Here is a 20567-nt window from a genome sequence, read left to right as displayed (position 1 = left end):
CCCTGGGCTGTGTGGATTTTTTTTTTTTTTTTTTTTTTTTTGCAATTTCTTGTTGGAGATCCATTTTAATAATATAATGTGGGTAAGTGATGTATTATGATCTTCTGGTACATAAATTTTCTGTCCAGGAAGTGTTATCTATCCGGATAGAACAAACTTGATTATTATCAGAAACTTCAAAGAAATTAAGAAAATAATAGGAAAAGGAACGGGATTGTGAAATCAATACTTTCTCAAAATTAAGCAGATGGGAAGAGGTTTTATTTTATATCTTAACAGGATCAAACGCCCGGGAACGGTTTAGGAGTACTAATCCAATGAATCCATATTTGTACTGGAATCCGCTTCAGTTTCCTGGGGAGTCCTTCGGCCACCTTCATGATCGATCACTTGCAGCTGGGAAGCGGCGCCCCGCACAAACACCTGTTGTGAAAATACGAGGAGTAGTCGAAGCTCTGCAACTTACCACCCACTGGAATCTGACCACACAGCCTGTTATAACTCACATTCAAGAACTGCAGATTCAGTGCCGTCATCTCCACCGGAATGCCCCCGTTGATGTTGTTGTGGTTAAGATCCAACGAAGTCAAGCTCTTGGGGAACTTCACCTTGGACAGATTGAACTTGAACAAATTCCTCGACAGGTCCACGATCTGTGTGGTCTTGTTCGAGCCGAAAACCACGGACGCGTCTCCTTCGAGCATGTTACGCGACAGGTCTATGACGTTGAAGTCCATGTTAGCGAACGAGGTTGGGACTGGACCAGATAGTTTGTTGTGAGAGAGGTACAAGTCTGGTACCTTGCTAAACGTACCGAAAGAGTAGGGGATCCTTCCGGTGAGCTTGTTACGGTCCAAGTGAAGCGCATTGAGGTTTGGTAGCAGGGAAAGTGAGGGTGGGATAGGACCGGAGAGGTTGTTGAAGGAGAGGTCGAGGAAGGTGAGGTTCTTGAGCTTGCTGAGGAAGTCAGGAACTGGGCCGGAGAGGTTGTTCCAGTTGAGCCTGAGAAAGGTGAGGCGTTGGAGCTTGGCAATGGCGGGTGGGATGGGGCCGGTGAGGTTGGGTTGTTTGTGGAGATCGAGAGTTTCGAGGAAAGGGAGGTCACCCACCGCGGCAGGGATTTGGCCGGAGAGTGAACCGGTGACGACGGAGAGGGAGTTGATACGGTTGGAGGTGGGGTCGCATGTGACGATATACCAGTCGACGCAGCAGTCTGTGTCTGGATCCCAAGAGGTAAGGACATAGGGGTTATTGAAGGCGGCCTTGATTTTGAGCAAGACTTTCTTGTCTTTAGGGTTGCAGAGCTCGGAGTGGGCGGAGAAGAGGAGGGTGGTGAAGAAGAGGAAGGAGAGGAGAGGGGTTGCCATATTGGGAAGAGATTGTTGATGCGAGATTCTGATGTAGATTAGAGTGATATTTATAGGCTCTTCCTTTCTTTATTTGTCTAGGATATTTATTGGGATTCTTTTCATTTTATCTTATTTTATTTTTAAACATAATTTAAATACAAAATTTTTAAATTAATCATTACAATTTTTTAAACTTTCAAATAAAAAATAAAAAACAATCCTAATTTTTTCAAATCTCCAAACAAAATTATATTATAAAATTATATTACAATATCCTAATTCTATAATATTTTTATTCAAGTTTTTCTCTCATTTCTCAAATCTTAAAAAATATTCAAGTCAAAATATCTCACTACTATTCACAAATTATCTTATTATTATTCACAGAATTCTCATTTCATTTACCTCTATAAACAGCTCTACCTAATGGTCCAGAAGTCGAGTGGAAGCGTAATGACAATTTTACTTTTATGTAATATGTTTGTCTCTGTAACAGTTATCTTATAATATTTTTTATTCAATTTTTTTTCTCTTTTTTTTTCAAAACTAAAAAATTACTCAAGTCAAACTATCTCATTACTATTTATAAATTATCTTATTACTATTCATAAAATTGTCATCTTATTCCAGTTGCCAAATAGGATTGCCTAATAGTCCAGAAGTCGAGTGGAAGCGCAATGGCAATTTTAGGCAATCCATTAAGAAAAGTCAAACATTGTTGAGTCTTAATTCTGAACAGATATAGTAGGCTTGTCAAATTCACTAAGAGCATTCTCATTGGATTAGTCAAAATTAAATGACATTTTTATAAATATCAAAGAAATTTGACTTTTGACTATTTTATTCACATAAATCTCCACATTAGAATAACTATTTTTTTATTATATAACAATAAAATAATATAAGATGAATTTGGTTTTAGTTATTCATATCAAATCTCTACATTAGATTATACATTTATTCATTATATAGTAATGAATAACTAATAATTTCAAAAATATTTAATTTTTTAATTATTAATTTATTTTATTTTATCATATTTTACTATTTTACTATTCTACCTATTATATATTAATTAATAATCATATTCTTATTAAATTAATATATCATAACTCAAATTAATATACCAATTGTGATAAAATATGTAATAGAAAGAAAGTGAGAGAGAAATAATTAATAAAATATGTATTTGATGTATGTACAGTAACTTTCAAATTTGTAGCTAACTTTTAAATATTTAGAATTTAGCTAATTCATTGTGAGCATATTTTGCTCTCTAATAGTTAAATATTCAATAAATTTAACTTTTAACTAATCCAATATAGGTCAAATCTCACGCAATGTTGTTGGATGGATGGCTACTGAAATACCATTTCCCCACACAGCCATTTGTTTTAGATCAAAACATAACTACGACAAATATGGAGTCATAGACGCCAAGTAATTAATATTGGGATGATTGGGGGATTAAAGAAGCCACAAATACAGACTCAATACTTAGAATTTAGGGAAGTCAAAAGTTGGGGCTTCTTTGTCCTAATCTACAGAAAACATTTGAAGAAATGCATTCTATAAATAAGATTTGCCAGATTCAATCTCATCTGCCAGATATATATATAATCCTCCGCCACATAGACCTTCACCAAGTTCGTGCGTTCCAGCAGATCATGTTGAGGTGTGCCAGGAAAGCAACATGATTACACGTTTCTTCTGCCAATGAAGGGATGGAGAACCCTTGAGCTGCCTTGTGGACATAAATTTACCATAGTAACTTGGTTCTTCTTTATTATCAATCCCCTAAAATTACAGTGAGATCTTGGTACTTTGGTTGAGTTCAAGCTTCAAATATCTTTTTATCAGTTGGAACGATGTCTATTTAACCAATTTTAAACCAATCTCAGAAACAATTCTGAACAAGCCGCTTTGTACCAAATATCACTTCAATCTGGTGGCTGTTTTCCCGTTTTGCTGGCATTATATGGCATATGCTTTGAATATATGCGTTTTTGTTACGTAAAACACTTGAATTGCGGGTCAATTCAGCATGTGGCATATCGCCAACAGGCCTCAATGTATACAGGAAAATTGCATCTTGATCAACACTCCACAATTATTGTTTATACAAGTTCATTAATGTTGTTTCCAACATACAATAATAGCTTCTGTTATGGGTCAGGAAAGCCATTGCCGAAGACGATAACATTAAAAATATTAAAATTTTCTTGCAAATCAACTTCTATCATATCCTAGATGTTGAGTCACTCTTCACTTATATCATGTAATTGATGTACCTGTTTACGATACTTCACTGTCGTGGGGAGTAATTAAAATAATTTATCTTACACCATTTTCTCTTTTCTAGTTAAAAAAAAAAAATGTTATTTTATTTCATTACTAATTGCATTAATTAGATATTTGTGGATCACTCATGGATGATTATAATAATAAAAAAGAAATATATAAAAAGCCCAAGACTTTGAATTTTGAACTTTGAATAGGTGGTGGTGGAATAGAATGTATGATACTCCTCCGTATAGTATTATATTGAAAGACAAAAAGGATATTTAAATGTTAAAATAAGAATTAGTGAACTGCTACATCCATAAAAAAATTATATAAAAATAATTTCACAAATTGACGTGATTTTATGTGATCTATTTGATCTACTTTATAATAAAAATAATTTTATAATCTGACGAATCATATCAAACTATTTCAGTTTGTGAGATTACTTTTATATAATCTCTTTGTAATTGAAATATTTTTTAAAATTAATTATGAATTGACTAGCATCGTTAATATTATAATAAAAATCTAATAAACTATAATGAAAATATTTAATCCAAACGGTGTCTTTTCCTCTGACGCAGAAAACCTTTGTCCAAATCCAAACGGTCTCAAGTATTCTCACAGATAAACAATTAGGTAGTTGCTTGCTTGCTTCCTAGTCACCCCTCACCCCTTCTTTTGTAAGGATTTATTTGGGAAAAAAAAAATGAAACCTATAATGATTAAAAATAATTATTTTTTTAATTTTTTTTATATACATATAATATATCTTGTAATAAGTGACGTGTAAACGCATTTACATTTAAGCAGTAAAATTATTATTTTTTTCAAGAAAATAAAAGTGGGAAATAATGTTCGGTTTTGGGCTAAGCCCATACTTTCTTTGGCCAATTTTGCCCGAGTTGCACTGCGTTAAAGTTCGATGTCATCATTGTTGGGATCCTATCATTGGACATGATAGTGCATTGATTACTCAATTCTTTCTGTAATAAATAATTCCAAGCCCCGATTAAGCTTTAGAAATAAATTATAACTCCTTTTTGAGGAAAACGATGCGATATGTTTTTTAAAATGCTTGTATTACCTTCTTTGCCAATTACAGAAAAAATAAATAATATATAGAGTTTTATTACAAATCAATAACTATTCACGTCACACACTCTGTATCTATAACTTTTTATAGGGTACTGACCCCGATTGTTTTTCATAGTATATATAGGTATTTTTCATTGAGTGTAGGATGATGAACAGTGATTAATGAAAAGAATTTTTCTAACATATAATACTAATTATATTTATAAAAATTTTACATATTTACGTGATTTTCTCATTGTATATTATTTTCATTAAAACAAATAAGATATAAGAAAAAAAATTGTAGAAAGCCAAGTAAATATGTAAATTTGTTGTGAATATCAGTACATCTATAACTTTAGTTTAAATGGTTGATATATAAAATCATTTAGAATATATCACATTAATAAACGTGATTGAAAATGACAAAATTTAAAATCAAGATTAATATTACCTATAAATAAAATGGAATTGGAGAAATAAAAAGAGCTGGCTTGTAAAGATAAATATAAATAATTAAATGAGTCATTTCCTATTAGTTTAAACCTTTAGAACAAGTGATGATTTCGTATGATATCAGAGAAAAGATCATTAAATCTAGCTCTTCCATCAACTACTTAAAGTTTTTTTGATAAATAGTAATTTCACAGATATAAATATCTATAGCAGGACTCAAATTACACCCATTAAGCAAATCTGCTTCTCCGAAAATAGTTTTTCCAAAATATCTGTCAAAGGGAAGAAAGTAACGTTGAGAATAGCAAATTAAACTAAAGAGGGAGAATAAAGAAGGAGAATAATGTTCAAAAGCATCTTTATGAGCAAGGTCAGTGACCCTTAAGCCTTGCCTTCTGCTTTGCTTTTGCTTTTCTTTAAGCTGGCACACTACTTTAGTAGTAACTTATGAATTTCTTTCTTTTAACTCTGTTTCTCTTGCTTTACATTATCTTCGCTGCAAAAAGAACAAAGTTGTCACATAGCCCAAGCAATGGTGCAGTTAGAAAACATAATGGTCTTGGATGCAGGAATCTTCAAAAATTAAAGCTAGGAAGATAGGGAGAGGGCAAGGTGAGGGGATGGTTTATGCAGTTTGACAATTTAACAAAGTTACAAAAGTGCAAAGAATCAAATAAAGTGTTCTTTGTACCGCACCACTCAGATATAAAATCTAAAAAGACTATATTTGTCCTCCCAAGTGGAGCATCAACAATCCTTTAGAAGCATGGAATTTTGACAACTTTCCGACTTGCTTTTTTAATTATTTGTCTCGGTCTTAATTTATTTGCGTTTAAACAACGCCAAAGGTTTTGCTATCATTCTCCCTTCCAGCACACCTGTAGTGCATAGTCCAATGACTTCCAATCAATACCTTGATCATTATGTTCTCTAATCCTTTTCATAAAAAATAAGTATTCTTTTTATCGTTTTAAACCATCACAATAGGCAACATGAAGCTGGTAGTGGAATTGCAGAAGCTACATAATACAAAGAAATGAGAACAGTCGTCTAACCTGGCTATTGAAGTTGGCTCTGAAAACTGCAGAACAGGAACCCTATTTCCATCGCCACCCCCTTTGGATTCTAACCTCTAGGATTCCAAATGCCTCGAAATTACCATTGAGATCGTGAATCTCTTGAGAAAAGTTATCTCACCATCTTTATCTTTCCAAAAGGCACTAACAGAACTCATGGCTCGAATACAAGTCATTAAAAGCAGGTGAAGATTATCGGCATTCCAGCTGGTAAAGAAGTTTTTGTAATATGTCAAAGGTAAAGGGGACTTTAAAATCTCTCAAAGGAGAGTCTGAACAACTATCTATTCTCTTCTCTATATTAGGCAATGTATGTTTCAATGAATAATACTTGTGTTCATTTTCCTACTTCAGGCATCACGGATACAAGAGCAGTGAAAGATATCTCAACTACCACAGTTCTTGTATCTGGATTTTCAAGTGCTCCTACAGTAGCTAACCAGCTGTGATACTTGGTCTTAAGAGAAGAGAAGATCAAAGACCTTGGTAGAAGTGCAGATCATACCACCACTTGCATCTACAAAGATAGAAGACTACCAGAAGAGAAGCACTCAAGCTTGCAGCAATGAGTTCGAAAGCTGCTCCTAACCAGCAAGAGGATTACAAACTGAAAGACATGAAACCACGGCTTGGAGAACGGTGGCCACATGGAGGACTCCGTGGGGGAGGCGGGTGGATTAGTAGTGAGAGGGCTACGAGCACTTATGATCTAGTCGAACAGATGTTTTATTTATATGCCCGGGTTGTGAAAGCTAAAGATCTTCCCACCAATCCTATAACTGGAAGCTGTGATCCCTACGTGGAAGTGAAGCTTGGGAATTATAAGGGAACAACTCAGCACTTTGAGAAGAAAATAAACCCAGAATGGAACCAGGTCTTTGCATTCTCAAAAGACAAGATTCAGTCTTCAATTCTCGAAGTTTATGTCAGAGACAGAGAGATTGTGGGAAGAGATGATTTTCTAGGCAAGGTGGTCTTCGACATGAATGAAGTGCCAACAAGGGTTCCACCTGACAGCCCTTTGGCACCTCAATGGTACAGATTAGAGAAACGGCAGGAAGATACCAAGGTGAAAGGAGAGGTTATGCTTGCTGTTTGGATGGGAACACAAGCAGATGAAGCTTTCCCAGAGGCCTGGCACTCGGATGCTGCCTCAGTTCGTGGAGACGGAGTTTTTAATATCCGGTCCAAGGTTTATGTTTCACCAAAACTGTGGTACCTCAGACTTAATGTAATTGAAGCTCAGGATGTTGAGCCACAAGACAGAAGCCAACCACCACAAGCTTTTGCGAAGGCTCGAGTCGGAAATCAGGTACTCAAAACAAAGATATGCCCAACGCGAACCACCAACCCGCTCTGGAATGAAGATTTAATCTTCGTAGCAGCTGAACCTTTTGAAGAGCAGCTGGTGCTTACAGTTGAAAACAAAGTAACCCCTGCAAAAGATGAAATTTTGGGCACGATAAGCTTGCCGCTAACCATGTTTCAGAGGCGCTTGGATCACAGGCCAGTCCATTCTCGCTGGTTCAACTTCGAAAAATATGGATTTGGTACTTTGGAGGGAGACAAGAGGCACGAGCTGAAGTTTGCAGGCAGGGTTCATCTCAGAGTCTGCCTTGAGGGTGCTTACCATGTACTGGATGAATCTACAATGTACATAAGTGACGTCCGACCCACTGCTAGGCAGCTGTGGAAGCAGCCAATTGGCATCCTTGAATTGGGTATTTTGAGTGCCCAGGGTCTTCTCCCAATGAAGACCAAGGATGGCAGGGGAGCTACAGATGCTTACTGTGTAGCCAGATATGGGCAGAAGTGGGTGCGAACCAGGACAATCATGGAAAGCTTCAGCCCCAAATGGAATGAGCAATATACATGGGAGGTCTATGACCCTAGCACCGTGATCACGTTGGGAGTTTTTGACAACTGCCATTTGGGTGGAAACGAGAAACCAGCTGCTGGCAGTGGAGCTCGACTTGACTCAAGAATTGGGAAGGTAAGAATCCGGCTCTCAACCCTAGAAATGGATCGAATTTATACAAATTCTTACCCACTCCTGGTTTTACACCCATCTGGATTGAAAAAGATGGGTGAACTCCAGTTAGCAGTTCGATTCACTTGTCTCTCTCTAGCAAATTTAATCTACCTCTACGGCCACCCATTACTACCAAAAATGCATTATCTACATCCCTTCACCGTGAACCAGTTGGATAGTTTGAGATATCAGGCCATGAACATTGTAGCAGTGAGGCTAGGCCGAGCGGAGCCACCACTAAGAAAAGAGGTTGTTGAGTATATGCTGGATGTCGATTCCCACATGTGGAGCATGAGACGGAGCAAAGCTAACTTCTTTAGAATCGTATCACTGTTTTCAGGAGTAATCTCTATGAGCAGGTGGCTTGGAGAGGTTTGTCATTGGAAGAACCCAGTTACTTCAGTTCTGGTTCATGTCCTGTTTATCATACTGATCTGCTACCCAGAATTGATCCTTCCAACCATCTTCCTGTACATGTTTCTTATCGGGATATGGAATTACCGGTTCAGGCCTAGGCATCCTCCTCATATGGATACTAAACTTTCATGGGCAGAAGCAGTTCACCCGGATGAACTGGATGAAGAGTTCGACACTTTTCCTACGTCTAAGGCTCAAGATGTAGCACGTATGAGGTATGATAGGCTCAGGAGCGTAGCCGGAAGAATTCAGACGGTGATGGGGGACATTGCAACACAGGGGGAGAGGTTTCACGCTCTACTTAGCTGGAGAGACCCAAGAGCAACCAGCCTCTTCATTATTTTCTGCCTTATTGCAGCTGTTGTTCTTTACGTGACACCCTTCAGGATAGTTGCTTTTGTTGCAGGCATAATTTGGCTACGACACCCCAGATTCCGAAGCAAGCTACCCTCAGTACCCAGCAATTTCTTCAGGAGACTGCCATCTCGTGCTGATAGCATGCTTTGAGCCAAAAGGAGATTACACAAGCAACTTATCGTTTTACTGTCAAATCATATTGCATTTCTTTTTGATTGTTTGTATTATTGAAGTCAGCATGCTTGTATTTTTTTAATTCTAAGTTTCTCTGGTGTTTGGAACTTGGTTATCTCTAGGAAAAATATGTTATTCCAAAATTTTTCCACAAAGTTCTGCTGAGTATCTTCTCTCTATCTTAACATCCAAAAGCTCAGGTGCTCAAAAAATAAAAATAAAAACATCCAAAACCCCAAATCAGGTCATGAGCTTATCAGTATTCAACATGTGTTTTAGCTAATTGGAACCATGTAAGCTTGCGACTTGACAAAAGATGATCTTCGATTTCCTATGTTCACAATGAAATTCGTGCATGAATGTACATATATCCAAGTTGAAGTGTAACTCCAGCAGAGAAGATAGAAGGTTAACTTTTCCTATATTTTTAATAACCCTTTTGACCTGTAATACCCGAGAGTGAAAATAAAATGAGCGCTAATCAAGATACATAACAGGCAGCACTAATATCCTTATGTAGCACCAGAAGGAGAAGAAGGGTGGATCTGTTGAATTAGGACACACGCACTGCCACACACACGTTTGATAAGTTGCATTACTAGATAACAAAATACCCAAAAAGAAATTTTATCTTAAGGCAAAAACTGTCCAACACAAAAGTTCGGTTCTGCTAGTAAAATTTCAACGAACACCTATGATCTAGTCAAACAACCTCCAGTAGAAAATTATCATGAGAACAACTGAAGTATTTTCTCTAAGACACTATCTCAAGAGGATTCATTCCTAACTTGAATAGAAACCTCGTAGCCAGATAGCTCAAGTCTGGGACAAACTTAAATTAACTTTATCAATGCGGCATCAACCAGCTTTTGATCATTTTTCTTCTCTAACGGGAGTGCCTTCTTTTCATACAATTTGTCAAGAAAAACCTAATTAGTAACTATGATTGTTCAAAGAAGTAGACATTGTATGGGAGATGACAATACTCCGAATTCTTAAAATCATTTTTCCCATTATTAAAGATCATATGCATGAAGCAAAAATAGACATAAATAGAGCATATGGATGAGGTCATACGGGAATGGCTGTTTTCAATGTGGAAAAAGAAAATCTTGAAGCGGAAAAACAGAAGAAATGGAAGAAAAGTACTAAAACTTCAGTAAAAAATATAGATTAATTGCCGTAAAATGCGCAAGTGCAAGTGCATATCAAGTATTCCGGCAATGCTAATCACATGTACATGCTTGCTGGATCATGCTGTATTATAAACATGCGAAGTGAATAATCGAAAACAACTGCAATTTTTAATTCTGAAGAAGATAAATGTACAAAATAAAAAAACTGGTAAACAAACCTTCTTCTCTGCCTCAAAGTTCACTCCTTTTCCTTTATTTTTCTCCTTTCTACACCTTTTGCCAAGTAATTGTCATCAAACATTTATAAATTGACCCCAGAAATGTCGACCTTGGTGGAAGTTGCAATCATATAAGATTGGTTCACATGTCTTGAGGGAATGCCACTGATCTTGAATGGCCCTATCATGTCATAAATTCAGCAATACTGAACATTCCTAGAAAACGATAAAAACTAGTGCGAGTACATACATTCTTAGAGACTATCCCACACTCAGCTCCAGTTGTCTTCCATTTTCTCCAGTTTGTTAGTCAGAGGAAAAGCTTTTAATAGCGAAGGAGACGTACTCAACAAAATGAAAAACGGAAGCCGCCAGCTTGGGATGGTGGAGGGGGAAGACGCCGCCGTTATTGGCCATGATGGCCCTGAGGCCGTGCTTGTTGTGCGTCTTTGATCTCGAGTACTTGCCCGCGCCGCGAACCGGACCTGGGTTCAGACTTCTTCCAACCCTCTCACCCTCGTCACCACTGGACTGCGCAAGCGGCGCAACGAAAACTTTCGTGAGAACTACATCTGATTCTGCGCTTTAAAATGATTAGCCAGTCTTTTAATTTGAGTAAATCATTATAAATAATAAAGCTACCGGAACATCTTGTAAAAAGAAATGATATTTGAGTATATTCTTTTTAAAAAAATAATTGAATAAATATGGAATATATATAAAAATAATAATTTTTTATTAACAAACTTCGTTCTTTTAAAAGAAAATATAATATTACTCTTTATAAAAATAAATCTATAAATCAATTATAATTTAATATTTCATATCATATTTTTAAGAGAAATAATAGTCTGCCGCCCCACTCTTATCGCCCAAGTTGATTGCTTGCACTTTTTTTTTAATTAGTGATTAAGAAAGTAATTTTAAGTATATTGGTGTATTTTTTTATTTTTTAAAAGTATTTAAATATATTAAAAAAATGTGAAAAAAAAAGAAAAAAATAACGCTGGGTGGTAAGCCCAACGGTAAGAATGGGACGGCATAATAATCCCACTCTATTTTAAAAGGAAAATACTAATAAGTAATGTTACATACCCACAGGTGAATTCTACAGATGGGTGCTACCGATAAGGTGGAATAGTCTTTTTCTTTTGAGAAACACTACTATGCTGCCTCATTTTTACTGCTCTATTTCATCGCTTGGTAAAATAATTTTTTTTTTTATTTAGTGATTAATAAAATGATTTTAAGTGTATTGATGTATTTTTTAAAAAAATATATATATTTAAATATATTAAAAAAAAGTGAAAAAAAAAAAGAAAAAAAATGCTGGCGCTACGTCCAGCGGTAAGAGTGAAGCGGCATAGTAGCCCCACTCTTTTCTTTTTATTTTATATTTTATTTTATACCTTTTAATATTTAAAAAAAATTATAATATTATTAAAAAAATACTTTCTTAAATATTAAGTAAAAATAAGAAATAATTTTTTTTTAAAAAAACACATCGGTGAAATCGATCGGTGGATTCCATCGGTAGCTTTAGCATTTTTCAATACTAATTTGCCCCGACACAATTCGCAACTATTAATTACAAATCTAGAGGTGATTTATTTTTAATAATATTGTAGGTGTCTAATTTGATTATGGCGAGCTTATAGCATTAAATTCAAACATACTTAAGAATTTGAAAATATTTTACCGAGAAATCAATAAAAATGTGACAAATCTCCGTATACACGAAATTATCTTCATTCTCACTCCCAGGTTTAGATTGTGACACGCAGAATTATTTCTGCCATATTATTATTTGTGCAAAACAATCTCAACTTGACATCTAAGGAATATAGACTCCTTTCGCGAGTAGATTTATGCTAAGGAAAATGCTAGAGATCGATTAACATGTAATGGTCAATCTTGGTCCACTTCTACGGCCTTGCATGTTCCTTCAATTATCTCCTTCATTTGAGCAGCTAGCCTTGTTTCTAAAATGTGACTGTCTTGTTAAAAAAAATAATGCTATATATAGTTATAGAATGTGCAAATCTCACGCACTCCATTCTAAAAAAAAAAAATTTCATCGTTCAAAAATTAATTTTTTTAATGTGTATCAATTTTATCTTCTATTTAAAAAAGAATGCGCATAATTTACACTGCTAAAAATATAAATATTATTTCTCAATCATATATATATATCATAAATGCAATTCGGGACCCAAATAGTGTCCCAAATGAGTTTTTTTTTTGTACATAATGATTAAGAAAATATTTTTTAATGATGCTGTGAATTTTTTATTTTTTTTAAAATGTTTATGATGATTTAAAAAATACATGAAAAAAAAGAAAAGAAAAATGAAAAAATGAAATGTACTATTCGATGATTCTATTCGGGACATAATTTCGGTGACTATAGTACTGCTCTCTCTCTCTATATATATATATGAGAAATTCTATTTGCAGTTCTCACTTGAAAACTGTACGTGCAGGCATATTATTAAATGAGATAAAATATCATTTTATGAGGGATAGTTTTGTAATTTTAAAAAATTTTAAAGTTAAAATAGTCTAAACTTTCATTACAATCTCTATTTGAGAACTGTACATTTATATATAAATATATATATATATATATATATATAAATATAATACGGTCATTTCAAGTTGAAAATTGGGGAATACCTCCCTTATTTTTTATTTTTTGGTTATTTTCTGGACTGCAAACTGTCTGAGCCCAGTTTTGGGAGAACTGAAAGAGGCCCATGCATATTTGTAGATGAATATTTGTCAGTTTAAAAAGACGGCTATGAAGATGCATGCAGCAATTTGAAAGGCCTAATGGACGTTTCGGTTTCAACTTTCGACACCCGGCTTTGGTTTTCCTTCTAAAGCCAAAGAATTCCGTCTTCTTTTACTTTGACATACTTTAATTATTAGCAAACACCAAATCAAACCTTCTCCTCATTTTTCTTCTCCTCCTCCTTCTTTCTCACCTATCTATTTCTCAGTAAAAAATGGCTGCCGAAATCATTTACTCTACTCTAAAAATTCCTTATCCCATAAAGAAAAAAGAAGAAGAGATATTTCTAGTACTGGTTCAGATTTCCAAATTGTCTATCTATGGTTCTATACAATCCTATGGAAATTATGAGAAAATGGAGATCAAGGAATTGAAGACATGATCGATCATCAATTGTTATATGTATTAAGGAAAAGATCATAGAAAATATATCATGTGAGTCTTAGGTTTTTTTTTTTTTTTTTTTTATCATTCCTGTCGAGGTCGTGCTAGCCAGAGAGAACTAAGAGCTCGGAGACGATGGAAGTACTCTGCAATTGCCAGAAAACACCTTGCAGCTTGGCGGATCGTCAGAATTTGGTGCAGCCGATGAATGGTCTGGTGCCTCAGATTATCTGCCTGTAAGTATCATATTTATTTTCCATAAATATTTCATAGAAAATGTCAAAAAAAGAAAATGAAGAAGTTTCTTAACATGACTTTAACAAAACAACGAGGACTACCTGTGTCATATCTAGATTTACTTTTGTATAATTTTGTTACGACTAAAGTATTAATTTATCTATATATATTTGGTTTGATTGCTTGTCAGGACGGCTAAAGAAATTATAGGCTTCACTGTGACTTTTGAGAACGGAAAATCATGTGGAATTGGTATTTTAGTCTTGGTTAAGTATAGGTGTCATAAGTATCGATGCATTTTTCTAGAGATTTGACTAGAAGAAATATTACACATGGACTATTTTGTGAAAATAACTCAAGATCTACTATTAATTAATCAGAATGCTTTTGTTTTTGGTTTTATATGAAGGATTCTTAATTTTCCAAAGTTTAAAGGCAGGATTATTGACTGATCTCTCATGATCTGCTAATTCATGTCTCACATTTCAAATGGGAACAGTAAAGATGAGACATTGAGATCAATGATAGCTTTTGGACTAAAACATGGAATTGTAGTTCTACAAGTCAACTTGTGGCCAATATTAAATGGTCAAACACAAGACTAAATATATTTATATATTTATATATATATATATATATATATATATAAGGTCTTGTTTAGAAGATTGATCAACTAAATATTGCTAATAATCATGATTGGGGGGGGGGGGGGGGGGGGGGGGGGGGGGGGGGGGACGAATTTATCTTCACTTTCCACAGTTTGATTGGTCAAGACCTTGACCACAATCCCAACGTATATAGTCATATATTCATGTTTCTGGGTAGCTAAGGATCAAATTGATCCAAGCTCGTGTCGTGCTTTCAAATTCAGGGTGACAATTTTCAAGGGTTTAATCCTGCATTCTTTCTACCCTCAGGCCCACCCACTCCTCGATAATCTAACATATATGATATTCAACAATTCATGTGTAAACGTACGTTTTGAACCGATCTAGCGAGGGAGATATTTATAATATTATTATCAATATTAATATTTATGAAGTTGTTATTTAAAAAAGAGTAGTTTTATGGGTGACGATACCATGCATCCGGTTCACTACTCTTATACTATTTATATTATATTTAAAATATTTATTTTTATTATTTTCTTTCAAGTACTTTTTTAGCATCCTTAATTATTAAAAAAATATATAATTTTATTAATAATCACTTACTTAATTATTAAGTAAAATCAAAAATTAAAAAAATAAATTATAAATAAATAACAGAAAAATAATAACCCTATCATTTTTATAGTGTTATATATATATGGGCCTACTTATATGGTGGTGTTAGTCAAACGGTTACGACCATGACATCACGCAGACATGGGGTTACTAATTACCAGATCTGCCGGGTATGGGTACCTATTTCTGTATAAAAGAAACAACCTTTTAAGCAGTGGGTACACGTGTACTTGATGCTTGGAAGCCATCATCCACGTGGGGACACTCATCCTAGCTAGTGATTTTGTACGTACGTAGCGACCTTAACTTTTAGCAGAGAATTATTGTTCGAGTCACGAATTAAAATCGTTTTAGAGATGGCTTGACTTTGATTTACGATTAGGTTTTGGTAATTTTTATATTGTTTTAAACAGCATATTCTGAACATTTCTTATCAATTTTATGGAAACATTAGGTTCATTTTATTTTTTTTTTGTCTTATATATGTTTTCAGCCAAATAGAAATTAGTCTAGACCTGACCATAGATGTGATTGTATTTATTAATTTAGTACTTCTAAATTACTATATGCGTTACTTCTAAAACACACAATGCATTAACGCATACAATAGGAGTAGGGTAATTAAAATAATGCCTAAAGTAGCGCCTTTCAAGCAAATAATTACCTACTTGCAAACATTTTACGTGAGGCAGACATATCTATAAGTACATCTACTGGTGTAGTAGATTGCATGCAGCAAACGCCATCCACCTCACCAGAGTGAGACATGGAGAAGTTATGTCCTGGGGTAGGTTTCCTAACCCAAACAAGAACATGATATGGTTCGGTTCCGGCCCCATGGCCCACATGCATGCATGTAGTAATCAAAAACACCCTTGTGGCTGAACAGTATTATCATGATTTAGACAGTGATGAAATATCCCATCGAAAGAGAGTGAGAGAGAGTGTTATATATATATATATATATATAACAGCTTGGCGTTGTAGTTATTGGCGTACCTGTCTAACAAAGCCTTCAAGGGTGGAGAGCTTGTTCATGGCCATGGCCATCTGCCCCATATAGCTGGCCATGTTGGGAGGGCAGCTCAATGAATCTGCGGTTATGGTATCTACCAGTGACTGGTTTAGAGCATCAAGACCTTGAGAAAGAGCCTCTTCAGCCTCCTGTGTAGATTGTTGTAACCCACATATACCCAATATCTGTTGCTCCGTTAATGGCTCAATTTGATTCAATATAATCTAGCACAAAACACACATACAACAAAACACAAGACTTTAGATATCTCTAGTATTACCAGATCATATGCAATTCTTTTTCATCACAGATGCAGAATATTCTTTTCTTCGATCGCCAGAATTTAGTTTACGTGGTGGTGATTTATTTACTATAAACAAAAAGGAGGGATGGACATGGTGTTGAGATATTTGTTTTCATTAATGAATAAAGAGACCCGGGTGGGCAGCTCTCTTCGATCTAGCTAGTTCTGTCTCAAACCAGAAATTGTAGTACGCATTCATCGCTTTATAGGAATGACATCTACATCCACCCAATATGAGAAACCCTCACGATTCCTTTCGTCATTCATTGATTTTTATTCATTATACGATATCTTCCTTACAAGTGGCACCGACAAGTTCGACACTGCATTTATCGTCGTTTATATACCCTCGTGCCGAAGTAGTGGTACTACTGCATGTCTGATCATCATCATCATTTTCCAATTACACTAACACTATATATATATATATAAAGGGATTTTATCTAATAATTCTACTTGTGTTAGCTATTGATCACCTAATTCATGCATAAGGATTTTTATGGAAATTGCTTTTTTCATGCATTTTATCATATTGATCTTGATCAGCGTTTGATTTCCTTTCCCACGTATTTTTGCTAAGTTTTTGAAACTTGAAAGAGATTAGACGAAGAAGTTATCATTATCTATGTTATTCTGAAAACAGCAATGGTCCGGAGTACCTTGATGAGTTCAGAAGGCTTGAATCCACCCATCCACATAAAGCATCGCTCGGCTGGAGTCTTCCACATGCCTGAAACAAGATGGAACACGTCGGTTTTGGCCACCATGCTTTTAAGGTTCATCGCCTCGTCATAGTGTACTAAACAATTTTCAACAAAAAGCCGAAGCTCGTTCTCTGGCAAATGCTCCTGTACTGCTGCTCGGAGCTCACACGTGATCCGATGATGTTCCTCCAGCCACCTCGCATACTCCATGTCGAAGACAGCAGCATCTGAAAAACAAAATAAAATGGTTCGAGCATGAAACGAAAATGACAAAACTTAACTTGAGGTAGTCGAGAAAACAAAAGTAACAACCAAAAGCATTAATAAACATGCATGAGTTTTTTTTTTTTTTTTTTTAATGGATGGGTTGGAAATATATATATATATATAGATATACCTGAGCTAATGTTGCTCACAGCAACTGGAAGTCCTTGTTCTCCTCCTAAAAGAGATCCTCCCCTAGAAATATGCCCTGGGCGAAAGCCGGTGATCTTGATTAGTAAGTACTTCGTACATATATAATCTAGCAGCAACAATGGCTCAAAGAAGAAAGAGTCCTTACTTGAGATCTAGCTCTTTGCAGCTCTTGTTCCAGCTGCGTAAGCTTGATCCTACTTGATTCTAACTGTTGAACATATGCCTGTAGTGCAACAAAAAATGCTTTAGAACGAATAAAATTAAGATTCTGTCTCAAATAATACAACCAAAAAAATGATAATTTTATGCGAGTTTACCTTTTTTCTAAGCCTGCTTTTCCGAGCTGCCTCTCTATTTTGAGCAAGTCTTCTCAGTGTCTGCTTAGAAATAATCATAAACCTCACGTTGAACATTGTCCGACAATCAAACGAGAGTTCGAATTAGTTAATTCAAGCGAAGACCGGAACCAAATAAGTACCTTAGGGTCTGGCGTTTTGGGTCCTTCCTGCTCTGAACTCGACGTGGGACCTTTGCGGCTACCTTCACGCTGCCACAACAATATTAAAAAGATAACAAAATCAAAGCAATAAAGTACAAAAGTATACTCCAGAATCTCAGTTGTCAGTAGGCTACTGCACATATATTATTTCTGGTTTAGTTGTTGTTATACTTCCTTCTTAATTACATTAAACAACTGCACTACCTTGATCGATTTGGCAGGTTCAGGCCCCGAGGAAGCATCATTGCGTCCGTTGGCCAACTCCATCGATGGCTCTGATGGTCTCTTAGAACCACTTGTTGAGGGAGAAACCAATCCCGTACTAATCTAACATGTCAAATGATTTGAAAAATATGGTTAATTATGAACGTCAATAAACTAATAGTGTAATAAGAGTTAGACTAAAGATACTTTTGTTGATGATGGCTCTACGTGCATAGGCTGAGATGGGAAAATGTTCAGAGTCGGAGGCCTCATTCCTTGGCTCTCTGCAGAAAAATAACCTGTCAACCATTTATTATCGTCAGAGAGAAGAGAACAAATTTCTAAGAGGAAAAATGATTAAATTTGGAGGACCCAAGTGAGGGGAAAGGGAGACGACGAGGCACTGAATGATAGAGCTATGAAATTAATTAGTCTTTGGGATCGTCATGCATTTGTGGCTCATTGCCATCCAAATAAGAAAAGGAGGAAAGAAATTGAAAAAGGGGCAGAAAACCGAACCCAACTTTTGATACCCTTATTCAGTACATGCGGGATTAGAAATTAACGAATGCATGATCAGCGGGTTGTTGCAGGTCATGGTCCAAGCTCCATACAGCAAGAAACAAAGAAAATCAGAGAGAGAGAGAGAGAGAGAGATATTTTCAAAACTGAAATTATTATTATTACTGCTTTCTGAGAGGATTCGGTCAAAGAAAGTACTGGGGAAGGGATTTCAACAGTACTACTGTTGGACATGCTTTTCCTGTGAGCCAAACAGCCATAATTCCACAAAAGAATCTCCCAACAGAAAACAAAAACAAGAGGGAAAAAACCTCATAATTTGAAAGGACAAACAGAGACGGAGAAAAAAGGAGAGAGAGAGAGAGAGAGAGAGAGAGAGAGAGAGAGAGAGAGAGAGAGAGAGAGAGCTCACGTCTTTGGTCATGGAGAGTATTAGGGTCTTGTCCATCAAGGTAGAGAAAAAGGGCTTGATCTAATTCTCCCAAATCATAAGCTCCAGTATCTTTGCTTCTGCTGACACCAAAATTTAATGGGAAAAAATGAAGGAAAATTATAATAGGAAGAGCTAAAACGTGTACAACTCGGTCTATATAGGCTGTGATCAATGAAAGAGAATGAAGATAAAAAGGGATAAATTCTAGTCTTTTCTTTCGTTCTTAGAGTAAATTAAATTACATGAAGTTGCCAGGGACGGAAGATGATGAAGATGATTGCATCATTCCATAAGGAATCTGATGATGGTGATGATCTTGTATTTGATGCTGGTGCTGCTGTTGATATTGTTGCTGCTGCAGCTGCTGTTGTTGTACTTGGGTTGACTGGCTGGTGGCCTTAATATTGGAAGCCATGAAAGGAGCCCTTTAAAGCTTGGTTTTTTTTATCTTCTTCTCCAACTTTAAGCGTTCCTGAAAATCCCATTAAAGGTCAAACCGCCACCTACTTTTTCCTCCTGCTACCATTATTTTCTCTCCTATAGCAACCCGAATTAAGGAGTAGCGAAAAGAGCAATTAAATCGAAAGAGAGGAGGAGAGAGTAGTCGGTTATGGTTAGTGGAGGGAGCTCGGTAAGAAGATGCAGGAAGAGAGAGAGAAAAAAAAGAAAGAAGAAGAAAAGAGGAAAATGAATTGAATGCAAACAAACAAAAGATGAAAGCTTTTTAATTTCAGCTCTCTCTGTCTCTCTCTATTCTATATCTCTCATAAGAAGCAGACGACTTTCTGAAAACCAAAAATCTTCAGATAAAGCGGTTCATAAGAATAAGATATAGCATTGAACTCTCTTATCTGTCTCTCTATCTTAAGAGAAACCACAGAAGACCTGGGAGGAACAACCCTTTTCAATTAAGGAAAAACCATCTCGGGTGGTATGTTGGAAACGGCCAAAGGCTATCTTGTCCAGGCCTCTTAGTTATATTCTAAGAATTTGAAATGACAAAAAACCCTTTCTTGGTTTCAGTTTTTACCATTGACGTTTTCATGCAAACTTACACGTAGGTGGCTCAGGCGGCTCCCCTGTCTAGATCGATACAAGAACATAATCGCTTAGCCGCTTCTCTCTATTTTCTTTTCTTTCTTTTATATTTTTATTTAATGTTTTCTTTTTCCAGCTCTTAATTGAGAATGATAGTTACACTACTCAGGGTGTAACTCACGTATATTCTCTTTAAAAAATTAGATAATTAT

At 35.7% G+C, this 20567-nt stretch overlaps 2 protein-coding genes, 1 long non-coding RNA gene and 1 pseudogene across 3 annotated transcripts; 1 reads left to right on the top strand and 3 right to left on the bottom strand.

Annotated features, from left to right (window-relative positions):
* Nucleotides 1-220: 220 nt before the first annotated feature.
* Nucleotides 221-1405, bottom strand: LOC121268354 (polygalacturonase inhibitor-like). The gene has a single exon (XM_041172576.1). It carries the CDS (start codon nt 1365-1367, stop codon nt 387-389), a length of 981 nt encoding a protein of 326 aa, XP_041028510.1. The 5' UTR covers nt 1368-1405; the 3' UTR covers nt 221-386.
* A 3806-nt stretch (nt 1406-5211) lies between these two features.
* Nucleotides 5212-11158, bottom strand: LOC121268353. The gene is made up of 4 exons (XR_005941150.1): nt 10829-11158; nt 10579-10759; nt 5548-5664; nt 5212-5440 (listed from the first exon to the last, which is right to left on the bottom strand). It is a non-coding gene; the product is annotated as an uncharacterized LOC121268353 (long non-coding RNA).
* LOC121268352 (FT-interacting protein 1) lies at nt 6017-9367 on the top strand. The gene is made up of 2 exons (XM_041172575.1): nt 6017-6482; nt 6599-9367. Exon 2 carries the CDS (start codon nt 6810-6812, stop codon nt 9198-9200), a length of 2391 nt encoding a protein of 796 aa, XP_041028509.1. The 5' UTR covers nt 6017-6482; nt 6599-6809; the 3' UTR covers nt 9201-9367.
* A 2479-nt stretch (nt 11159-13637) lies between the features above and the next one.
* LOC121268351 lies at nt 13638-20245 on the bottom strand (annotated as a pseudogene).
* Nucleotides 20246-20567: the final 322 nt, after the last annotated feature.

Source organism: Juglans microcarpa x Juglans regia, chromosome 5S, assembly GCF_004785595.1.
Source record: "Juglans microcarpa x Juglans regia isolate MS1-56 chromosome 5S, Jm3101_v1.0, whole genome shotgun sequence".
In the NCBI taxonomy this organism is placed as follows: Eukaryota; Viridiplantae; Streptophyta; class Magnoliopsida; order Fagales; family Juglandaceae; genus Juglans; species Juglans microcarpa x Juglans regia.
This window is presented reverse-complemented; position numbering and strand designations above follow the sequence as displayed.

Bases quoted from the DNA above. Each gene is read 5' to 3' on its own strand.
- LOC121268354 (XM_041172576.1), bottom strand. From the start codon at position 1,367: ATGGCAACCCCTCTCCTCTCCTTCCTCTTCTTCACCACCCTCCTCTTC.
- LOC121268352 (XM_041172575.1), top strand. From the start codon at position 6,810: ATGAGTTCGAAAGCTGCTCCTAACCAGCAAGAGGATTACAAACTGAAA.